This window comes from Oryza sativa, chromosome 4, assembly GCF_034140825.1.
Source record: "Oryza sativa Japonica Group chromosome 4, ASM3414082v1".
NCBI lineage: Eukaryota > Viridiplantae > Streptophyta > Magnoliopsida > Poales > Poaceae > Oryza > Oryza sativa.
In genome coordinates this window covers 26,438,848-26,450,482 of record NC_089038.1, presented here as the reverse complement: position 1 = coordinate 26,450,482, position 11,635 = coordinate 26,438,848, and the positions used below count along the sequence as shown (strand labels likewise).

Genomic DNA, 11,635 nt, shown 5'->3' with positions numbered 1-11,635 from the left:
CCGTGCAAGAGTTCGAAGCTAGAGGAAGAGTTCGCTTCGGTCCCGCCCATAACAGCCCAGATGAAAGCTTATATCGATCGATTCACCTGCTATTGCCCGGCCCATATGATGGCGTTTTTGCACCGGTTCTTATTTGGGCCAGAATAAGTTCATTCTAGGTACCTCACTTTCACGTTGAGGTTGAGTTATTATACATTCTTATAAACCACAGTATCAAATGTAACGCGTACCTCAATTTCTAAAACCGAAACATCCGAAATCTCCTGGCAGTACTATGCCTGGTTTTAGCTGATGATGAGTTGATTGCAGTAAACCTGGCTGAGTCAGTAACCTAGTCCTTCTTCCTCCTCTCTACCCTCTCTTCCCTATCTCTCTCTAGGTCTTCAGTCCGATGGGGAAATGGAGATGGGCTGCGGTAGATGGGAGAGGAGCCGGGTGGCATCCGGCGGGGAGAAGAGCGGTGATCGACGGGAGAAGAGTTGGGTGGCAGGGGGCGCCTTTGTTGCGGTCGATGCGGGGAGAAAGGAGGCGAGGCGATGGTAGCGGGCAGCTGTGCAGACCAGCCATCAGACTGGAAGGGCAGCATCGTTGCAGGCGATAGATGAAAGGGTGACACTATTCCATGTGTTATGGCCACAATGGATTTGCCAGATTTGTCGTGCCACCTTTACTAAGAACCTGAGATCCAGGCGGGAGTGGCGGTAGCGGATGTCGATGATGCTCCTTCCCGTCCAGTGGATCCTATCGACGTCGGAGGATGGGGAGGTCCCTGGACGCTGCCAAGTCCTTGCGCTCCTCCATAGACGATGAGGAGGGTGGCCACACTTGAGCTCAATCGTCAATGCTGCTAGCAATGGCAGAGCATCGTGCGGATTTGGAGGCCGCGGCGGTGAGGCGACACCATGCTTCCTGGACCTCCCACTCTCCTCGTCAAGCCTATGCTTCCCCATCTCCACCAGCTCCTCACAACAGCGGCAATGGTAACTTAGGAGGATAGGACAAGTGTCCTAACTTGAGCTTTCCCCTCTCTGCCTAGCTCCTCTCTATTGGCCACCGCTCTTTTTCTCGTCGGTCACTGCTCGCCGCCCTTCTCCCCATCGACCGCATGCCTTAGAGGCCGCTTGGAGAGAGACAAGAAAAAGATGAGGAAGTAGATTATGCCACTGACATGTGGGTCCCACGTGGAGTCAGCTACCACGTCAGTCGAAACTAGGCACAATACTACCTTGCGACCTCAGGTACTTGGGTATTATAAGTTAAAGGATGCGTTTTATCTAGTATTATTATGGTTTAAGGATACAATTCAAACTCGATGTGAAGATGAAGGATCTAAAGTGAACTTATTTTTCTGGGCCACTACCAACAATTTTAAAATATGCCCCTTATTTAGATCCGAATTGTACAAATAAGCCCTTCTCTTCGTTCGCATCTACTACTCCTTCCAGTTGCCACTGTTCCCCCTCTGAAAATCTGACACCCCACCGCGGCGCCGCTCCCTCCCTCCGGATCTGAGCGAGGTGATCTGCAGGTGTCGGGTTCCTCGTGGAGGATGAACTGGATTGGGCGCAAGATCCACATCTACAATGTCACCGTCGGTCTCTACATGCTCGATTGGTGGGAGCGCTACCTCTTCAGTATCCTTCCACTGCCTGCTTCCTCTTGTCCCCTGTACTGATTTCCTTGTTCCTTCAAATCTGCTGCTTGTTCGGTCTAGTTTTATCTCCTACTTTTGACTCTGAATCTGAGAAGCCCGCGCGGGTGAAATTATTGGATTCTGATATCTGTCCGTTTCACCGCGTGGTGTCTGTGAAAGAAAAAAGAATAGTCTTGTTATCGGGAACGTATGATCTTATCTTTTGAAGCCGTTCGGAATCTTAGGATCCCCTTTGAGGAATTAGTTTGGTTTTCAAATTCGGGATTGTAGAATCTCTTAGGAGTATTAGGTATGGCAAAAACTAGTATTAGTATTCGGTTTTAAAGCTAAGTACTTGATGGATTTTTGGTCAACTGTTCTGTAAGTTAAGTCTCGTTTCTCCTGATTTTTTTTCTTAACCAAGGGCCAATATCTACTGCCGCTAACAACATAGCATGGACATCCTTGTTGGATGTAGAGACCGGGTATTGATCTATTATCTAAAAATAAACTAACTGCATTACATAAGTGAGCTTTCCCCACACAAGTATCTATACTAGCTAAAATGTTCATAGTGGTGGTGGTCGTTCTGCCACAACCTATCACCGACATTTGGGCCTCACAATCCACCCTCCAATGAGTCTCCTGTTTCATTGCTGGCTCTTCCCAAATTTTGAAATCACCTATTTGTTCAATGAAAATCATAAAAATACTACTTGGACTAAATATTTGCTTAATTGACTTAATAAGCTAGGAACTATTTTTTTTTCGTTGCAATGCACGGGCTCTTGGCTAGTTGTTGTTGTTTTTTTTTTAAAAAAAATCTGAAATGTGTGGATGACATGCATATTTGCATGAAAGAAAGCAAGACATGGAATGCGAAATGAACGTGAAACACCAACAGATTCTTGAAAGCACATAGAACTAAGCTAGGGAAACTCTCCTTTGACACTACAAAACAATGTATTTTCTTTTCTAGCAACCTTTTGTTCTGTAAACTGTATGCTATTTTAATTGTCCTACAACCAAGATTTTTCTGCTTCTTTAATCTGTTTTTCTTGCAAAACTTCTTTCGTAATCTGGAGTGATCTTTTTACTTTATTGCACTATCAACTATTCTGTGGGAGTTGAGCTTTGGGATGTTCTTTATTCGTATTTCTTGGAAAGAATGTTTGAAATATCTCTTATTCGAAACAAAAGAATGAAATATCTGTACTTATACTATTTGGCAAACCACATGGTTTGTCTCTAATCTCAGCAAACTGAAAAGAGCTTTGAGTTATTAGTATGTAATCACTTGACTATAACAGATATATTGATGCTTTGCCTTCTATGGTACATTCTCCGGTATGTCCTTGGGTTCTTTCAGAGGTACAATCTTCTTCCCCGTGATTCATTTACCTTTCTTGTTGGCTGGTAAGAATGTGCTGAAAGTTTCCCGGCCCTTTTTCCCTGAACATTCCTGTAAAGCCAATGTTCAGTAGTATGATACTTTCAATCTGTATTTAATTTGAATCCAAGCAAAATGCAATATCATAAATAATGACAGTAGGAAATACCTTAATAGTATGCCAATCCAAGTACGGTATCTCCATTTGACATGCTGGTTTAGTATGATATACCCATCATGGGAATCCTTCAATCACCTTTTTTTTTTCTTCAAATTGAAGCTTCCACTTCTACAAGTTTCTTTGGAAACTGTCGAGGTATGAGATATCTCTTCTCTGGTTCATCCGAGTGTAAGACAATTTCGTTGTTTATCTATGCCTTGCAGTAACCTGAAGACCATTTTGCAAGGTGGGAACTATCTTGTGCAAGGCAGGAAATTGCAGTAAGCAAGTGAGATATTTTGACCAGTTTTAACATGTAATTTCACCTGTTTATTTAGTTGTAAACTGAGCAACCAGAGAGGAACTGATGAGGTATGTTTATTACTGAGAAGCCTTTTTCTATTCCTTCTCTAGATGCTGCCTTTGGTGGTTGTGTACTTGTGTATGTGAAAAATAGATGTTTGTTGTAATTTGGACCCATAGTATTGTCCGTGATTGCTGTCACATTGTTTTCCGAGAAAACCGCATTAGTATGCCAAGTATTTGCAATTCTCTACCCTAAATTTTAGATTGGATTCGATCATTTGACACAATGAGATACACTGATACAGGTAGTCCGTAGTCATTATTTGATACACTGAATTGTTGTACCGGTATTCATATTGACTATATAAAGCAAAGCTGCAAGCCATTGCTCTGCTCTGCTGTAGGCGATCTGAAGTGTACAAAACTACAAATTTCCTTGGGTGATTTCATGGTTTTTGAGGAGGTACTGGGAAGTACCATATCTACTAGTGTAAAAGTTGGAACAACTCAATATCAGTTGCCACTTGCCAGAAGGTACCTCTCTCAAGGACCTAAAAATTTGTCAATTTTCCTTCGTGCGCTGCTCAATCAGGACGACAGAAACCTGAAACAGTTTTGGTTAAATAAAGACGTCCAAATCGTGGTTGCTTACGCGTCCTTTTCGTTGCTGGATCTATAGCCCCCCTCCTAGAGGCTTCCGGCGTGTTGGATTTTCTCTAGATTATCTAACCTGATACAGTTCGTTCCGGAGCGTCAACCTTAGCCACTGTGACGACGGTGCCAAGTTGCCAGCTGCCGCGACGTCCCTTGCCATTCGCGACGGGGAACCGCATCGCTGCCGCTGGGAAGTTGCACCGCTCGCCATAGAGGGCCTCGCGCGCCCGTCTTCTCCAGGTTCGTCGGCGCCTTCCGGTTTCGTCTAGCACCGCGCGGTCGCGGAAGCGCAGGGTTGGATCGAGGTGAAGAGGAGGCGCGGGGGGCTATTCATTGTTCAGCATCCATGTTTGAGCTCGTGATATCGATCCCGGCGATCCTCCTGGTTCTCGTCATCGCGCTGGGGTGCTACCTGCTCGGCCGGAACCGTGGCCGCGCGGAGGCCGCATCGCCGCAGCAGTTTGCACCGCCCGCGCCGCCGCAGCAGTTCGCACCGCCCACCCCGCCCAAGTAGGCAAGTAACAGGGTGCGTCGTGTTGTTTTGGTTTGTTTCACACTGTTGAAACTTCCAATTTCTCCTTTGTTTGTACTACTTTAGTAGGAGGATTGTTCCTTTTTTTTTCCCCATGATTGTCAGTGGTGAATTGTGTTGAACTACTCGTTGTTTTGCCATAATCTTTCTGTTGAATCTTCCCCTATTTTTTTCCTTTTACAGATGAATGATGTCTTAGTGCAAACCGAATCAAAATCCAGACTTACATTTACTCATGTATACTGTCACTGAGCTACTTCGTTTAATTCTATACTCCGTACGCACGCTATACGTTCCAGAAAGGTTTTTTTTTTAAAAAAAAAAACCTCTCCCCCACAGAATCAATGGGTGAAAGGTGATCACTGATCACACAAGAAAGCCATCGTCTTCTAGAGCGGAGCAACCGGCACTCCGGGAGTTGCATGTCTGCATCAGCCACCGACCTGCCATAGTGCCATGTCGTGTACTATGCATACTCTCACCCATTTAGAATATAGTAATCGAAAAATACATGAATAAAAAAAATATAGGAATTGAATGTCATAGCATATACAACTCTAACAAATTGAAAACACAGGAATTTGTCAAATAAACCGTTTGGATACTCCACACAGAAACTTCATATGAAAAACATTATTTAAGAATAGAGTTGAGAGGAGAGATGAAGAAAGATAGGGTATTGGACTTTCCAAAGGAAATCAAGACCATAAGGTTTGAGCTCTTTAAAGTCCACCAAAAAGTGAAGGAAATGATGCATTTCTATGGGAAATTTCTAGCCCAATCCTTCAAATCAAAGGGCCCAATATGAAAATTTTCTATGGGGTTTCAATTCTACAAACTTCCTATGAAAATCCCTTGTTCCAAAGGAGCGAAAATAGGATAAAGTCCAAAGGAGCAAAAATAGGGGGAAAAGGTCCACTTTATGTCCCTCATCTTGTTGTTGAGTTCTTAAAATATCCTTGAACCGCAAAACCGGCTACAACGTATTCCTCGTCCCTCAAAACCGGAATGAAAAAGGTTCCAAAAGCAGTTTGGACGATGGTTTCGGCTGACATGGTAGCTACATGTCTAGTTTAACTTGGTTCTCATCCCATGGACGTTGTACCCATATCGTCAGGAGGTTGTGATAGCGTAGGAGCTCCCAGGCGATGTCGCTTGATCTCCACCATCACCGCACCGAACCTCATCGCGTTAGGCATCAACCTCGCCACCGAGCGCCCTTGCTCTCTAGGGCACAGGAAGGGGGGGAGAGAGAGAGAGAGAGAGAGAGTTGGGTGGAAGAAGGCGCGAGGCCGGCGGCCTCCTCCCTCTCCGTCCGGCTCGCTGGCCTCCCTACCTCCCTTGTCGGCCTCCCCACCTCCTCTTTTTCCACCTTGCTCGTTGGCCTCCTCCCTCTCCGCCTCCATTCAACAGCTGCCTTAGTCTTGATCCCAATGAAGAGAGGAGATAGGAGTAGAGAGGGTGAGCTGGAGAAAGTAGGACCTACTGACATATGGGTCATATTCTTTTAATCTTTTTGATTGACTGGCATATAGGTCTCCATATATTTAATTTCAATTCTGCAAATTTTAATTTTACTCAATGCCACGTCAACTCCACGCAGACGTCTCGTCAACCACAACTAGAGACAATACTGTCGAGTGACCTCGTGTACATTAGTTTTGTAAGTTAGGAGATGTGTTGTATCTGGTTTTGTGGTTCAGGGATGTTTTTGAAATTCAGTAAACAAGAAGGGAGACCTAAAGTGGACTCTTTTCGCAAAAATATAACAGTGTCCCTGGTTTAGTTTAAAGGAATAAGTTCACCGGAGGTCCCACAACTTAACAGCGAGATTTTTTGAGGTCCCTTAATCACAAAACCAGAAATGTGTACCCCTAAACTCACTCAAACCGTTCACCGGAGGTCCCTCGGCAGTATTTTTGCCCGGTTTTACTGACGTGGCATCCTAGTCAACAAAAAAAATTTTAAAAAACACGTGGGGCCCACATGTCAACTGCACATAGCAGCGGAAGGCGCAAGCGCGGTGGCGGGCCGAGCAGTAGAGCGCGAGCAGGCCGCGGACAGAGTAGCAGAGCGCGAGCGCGGCTGCGGAGCGGCGACCAGCGAGTTTAGGAGGGAAGGGGAGGCGGCCGGTGACCAAGAAACAATCTCTTCCTCTGCCTCTTCCCCTTCTCCCGCCGGTGGTGCCTCTCCTAGCATCGTCGGCCACCCGCGGGGGCACGGCGGTGGTGGCGGCCGAGCACGGGGGAGCTCCTCGTCCCATCCACTGTCTTCCGCTTCGCCTAGCTCGCCCTCCGCTGCTTTGCCCACCGCCGTGCTCGCCCGCCGCCGCTCCTCTGCCGCGCTCGCCTTCCGCTGCACCCCCCGCATCCGCGCTCCTCCGCTTCACGTAATGGCATATATACATGCGAGTGTGCTCAGCCATATACACATGCTTGGCTAATATATACGTCTGCATGTTATCGGGCGGCAAACCAACAAGAAGCTAGCTAGGCTATAGCTGGTCGTCTCCATGCATGCATATATATGCTCGTACGAAGACGCATGTACATGCGGCCGTCTGTACCCGGCGTATATGCGTATGAGCTACGACGTCAAGTGCTACCGCGACGCCGGCGAAGACGACGAGGGTCACCGCGCCCGCGCCGACCACCGTCCACGATGCCGATGGCACGCCGAGCGTGGACACGCTCCTGCTACAGCTGCACGAGCTGGGCGTCCGGGAGGACCATGGGATCAGGCCGGCGACGCTGCCGCCACCACCACTGCCGCTGCCGCGGCACAGGAGGAGCGCGAGCGACTGGGGTGCATCGTCAGCCGGCACTTCGAGCCACCTATGCACGGCCACTGCGACGCCTGGCCGATGCCGCCGAACGGCCGCACCGTGTAGCCTCGCCCACGGCGACGACGACAGTGGAGAGCCGATGACGACGGCGGACACGGCGCGCGGCTGCTCCGCCCGTAGCCTCCGCTCCGTCGCCGGGCTCGCCCGCCGTCCGCTCCGCCCACAGCCTGCCACCGCTCTGCTGCCGCGCTCGCCGGCCGCCCGCATTTGCGCTCGGCCATCGCGGCTGCGCCCGCCGCCAGCCTGAAGGAGAAGAGAGAGGACAGAAGCGAAAAGAGAAGAGAAGGAGAAGAAAAGAGAAAAAGATGTGCAACTAACATGTGGGCCCCACATACTTTTTAAAATTTTTTTGCTTACTAGGATACCACGTCAGCAAAACGGGGCAAAAATACTGCCAAGGGACCTCCGGTGAACGGTTTGAGTAAGTTTAGGGGTAGACATTTCTGGTTTTGTGGTTAAGGGACCTAAAAAATCTCGCTGTTAAGTTGAGGGATCTCCGGTGAACTTATTCCTAGTTTAAATGGACCGGCCTTGTGTACAACCCATTAGTACTTTACCGGCCTAATAAAGAACTCCTTTTGGGCCTTGGAAAACCGATGGTTGCCCAGGTCGGCCTGTGCTGTAGTACGGTGCTTCACACTCGCAAATGGACACCCAAACGGCCACACTGGCACATTGCTTGGGCTGATTTTTTTAATGTTTACTAGAAAAATACCCGTGCGTTGCAACGGGTGAATACTATTTTAGTCTTATTATTGTTGTACGGTTTAGCTAAGGTGAATTCACCGTAAGAATTCACTTGGATATTCTTTTTACAAAATCATGAGCCACAATTAGGGGTCCGATCGTCTCAAGTTAGCATGCAAGTTTTTTAAAAAAGATTTTTTATACGACTCCTTCTGTATTTCTAAAAACAAACAAAATTAAAAACCGACTCTAACACGGATCTATATTTCCTAAAGAAATTGAACTTAAAAACCGATTCAAACACGGATGACGTACCAAAAGTATTGGCAAAAGATTTATTTTTAAAAGATTTAAAAAATAAATTCTCATATCAAAGTTTGAAATATACTTCTCGCGCCCTTTTGCAGGGCTTGGACATATAAATCGCTCTACATTAAGGTAATATATATGATGTGACATCTTGTGGAAGTTGGAAGGTGCGCCATAATAATTTTGCAGGCGGCCCAAGAGGATAAATTGACCTAAGAAATGACGCTTTATCACTCGAAGGTCGTCACCTGCAAAATTTCTATGGTACGTCCCATGCATCACCAAACTTTGCACCGTGTTAATTTTGTAGACGGTCCCCCTCCCAGCGATAAATCACACTATCTCCGGGAAGGGGCTGTCTACAAAATTGTCATTGCACACTCCTTTAGCGAGGCGCCACGTTATATAGATTGCTCTATAACTCTACTATAGGACGATTTATATGGCACGTCCTATGGTAGGGCGGGAGGAGTATATTTTTGCAAAACGTCGAAACAGTAATTTATTTTTAAATATTTTAAATAAAAAAATCGTGCTGAATTTGGCACGCAGCAGAGGCAAGGGCTTGGTGGTGCTGTGCTGCGTCTGCGTCGTGTGGGCGTGTAGCGCGCGCGCAAAGCGTGAACATCGCCGTGCACGCGTCCCGGCCGGGCTGGTCGCTAGCAGCGCAGCTACCCGTTGCCCGTTGGGGGGGATGTGTGTTTGGTGGAATGCGTGGATCCGCGGCGTGCCAAGCCAGCTCAAACCCCCACCCGCCCATGTCCGCCACTCGCTACCACCTACCGATCTTTACTACCTACCGACCTCCGCATCGATGCGGTTCTGTGGTAGAGGCAGCGATCGACGCAGCCGTGGCCGCGTCGCCCCGGCCTAGCTCTAGTTACGTGCTTGCAGAGTTGCAGTTGCCGCCCGGCACAGCGGAAGTGTCAAGTTATCCACGCTGGATACTCTCGTAGTTGCAAAATCGCATATGGGCCACGCAGGCACACGCCTTGTTCATCAACGGTGTCGAGATCAGGCTAGCTAAGCAGAGCAGGGAAGGCGCCGTCGTGGAGATACCGAGAATGTGACCTCTGTTCAACGACATGTATTGATGCGTGTGTTTATAGAGGTGAGCGTGCGTGCGTTATGAATATCTGCGTTGTACCGTGTAATTTTAAAAAAACATGTATTGACATTTTTAATTCAAAAATACGTTTCTTTAAAGAAAAGCACCTTGCGTCCAAAGAAACAGAACTAGGCAATAATGGTACTGTAGTCACCATCATTGTTTTTGGAGCAATGCTCCGGTGCTTTCTACTTGGAGTATTATACTACAGGTAAAATTAATCTCGACCGTTCATTTTAAAGGGTAGATTAGTAATCTCCTAATATATATTAGGGGCAATTTTGGCAGGATCTATTTTCTCTGTCTCGGTCGGTCTTGGCTTGATCGCATCAGGTCCGACGAAAAGCACTGCATCTCGCCCGACGCACGTTGCTTATCGCTACTCCTCCCGGCACGCCGTGGCGCGGTGCGGCGAAACCCTCAGGCGTCCCCTCCTCCCACCTCTCACCTGTCTATCCGTTCCTCCTCCTCTCCAGTATTCCACGTCGGCATCCTGGTTCGCCATCGTGGCCTTCTGTCCGCTGCGAGTGGCCTTCCGCGCGCGTCCGATTCCGCCGGAGCCCCTGCGCAAGACCTGAGATTCTTGGCAGCGCCCACTTTGGAGGATTCAATCCATTCCGCCGGCGGGTAGTGATCTCCATTCCGTGTTGCTCCGATTGTGTGGGCTGCGGCCACTTGGGAGGCAGCTGCGATACATTCTAGCGCCGTATCCCCGGTCCCCCTCCGTGCGTGCCCGAGTCTTGTGGCTTGCATCGGCGAGCACCTCCTCGACCGCGAGCACGGCATGAGATGCAGAATATGCAACAGTGTCGCTTGCTGCGTGTTGCCGTGGAAGGCGTCGCCGGCGAACCTGATAGACCGCAATGCTCAGAGGTTTCAGCACATCCGTGCTCGCGGCGGCGTCAGGACACTGGATCGGACGCTGAACGATGCATGTGGCATGCCCGATCTGCTAGCTCAGGATGGTGGCCGGCGACTGTCCGCACGCTCTCCTGCGGGCATGACTTCCACGAGGATTGCAACATCGCGAAGTGGCTCCGTGACAACAAGAAGGCCTGCCCAGTTCATTCTGCTTGTAATATTCAGTTGTATGGTGTGTCGAATACTTCATTGACTAATTGATGAGCTTTGAGATACTGATGTTTATTGGATCTTGTGACTGTCCCAATATATTCATTGTTCAGTAATGGTTTAAGTAAAAAAGAAAAGGTGAATAGTGATGGACTACTAGTAATGTCAATGTGTTGACCATGTCAGTGTGTTGTGCATTTTTTTTGTGTGCAACTGTGATGGGGTGAGATGAATCCAAGCAATTTGAACTGAAATATGTCATCCTGCTCCTGGATCAGTAAACAAGTTGTTTTGCTCCTGAAAGAGTGAGACTGAAAAAATCTGATAAACTGCTTAAATGAGATTTTTCACTATTAGAGTTTTGCCCATATGTAAATTGCATTTCAGTCAGAGCTGTAATTCAGGATTTGTTTTATATTTCATACCATCGAAACATCTAACTGCATTCTGTCATATTCTGGCGCTCTGAATCATCGCTACATGATTCCTTTCTTGTGCTCATATGGGGGTAGCTAAGCCCTCAATTGCCACTAAATTGATTTTTTTTCAGTCATAGGACAATGTCTACTAATGGGGGCTTAGAACATCTTGATTCACTCTTTGCTGCAAACTCCCTGGTCTACTGTCGTGTTTATGCAAAAGCATTTGCATTAGCTCCGCGGCAGCTTGTGAAGTCATGCACAGTCCCTATTCATGTAGCATCCAAACACCTCATTCCCAAGTCCCTTAGCCGCTCGTACGGTCGCCGGCGGCGACCAAATGCCACCGCCTCACTCGAGCTCCGCCACCGCACGTCGCCGGCTGCCATAGCTCATTTCTTGGCCAATCCGAGCCGTCCACCACATCCCCATACTACACTCGTTCATTCCCAGTTGCCCATTCCTCCTACCTCGCCGCCGTTCGCCGGAACCCGTTGAATTTCGTCCGCCGTCCAATTGCC

At 48.0% G+C, this 11,635-nt stretch overlaps 1 protein-coding gene across 1 annotated transcript; it reads left to right on the top strand.

Annotated features, from left to right (window-relative positions):
* The first annotated feature begins 1,434 nt into the window (after window positions 1–1,434).
* Window positions 1,435–3,687, top strand: LOC9272664 (uncharacterized). The gene is made up of 3 exons (XM_015778406.3): window positions 1,435–1,634; window positions 2,944–3,004; window positions 3,408–3,687. Exons 1-3 carry the CDS (start codon window positions 1,550–1,552, stop codon window positions 3,466–3,468), a joined length of 207 nt encoding a protein of 68 aa, XP_015633892.1. The 5' UTR covers window positions 1,435–1,549; the 3' UTR covers window positions 3,469–3,687.
* The last annotated feature ends 7,948 nt before the right edge of the window (window positions 3,688–11,635 follow it).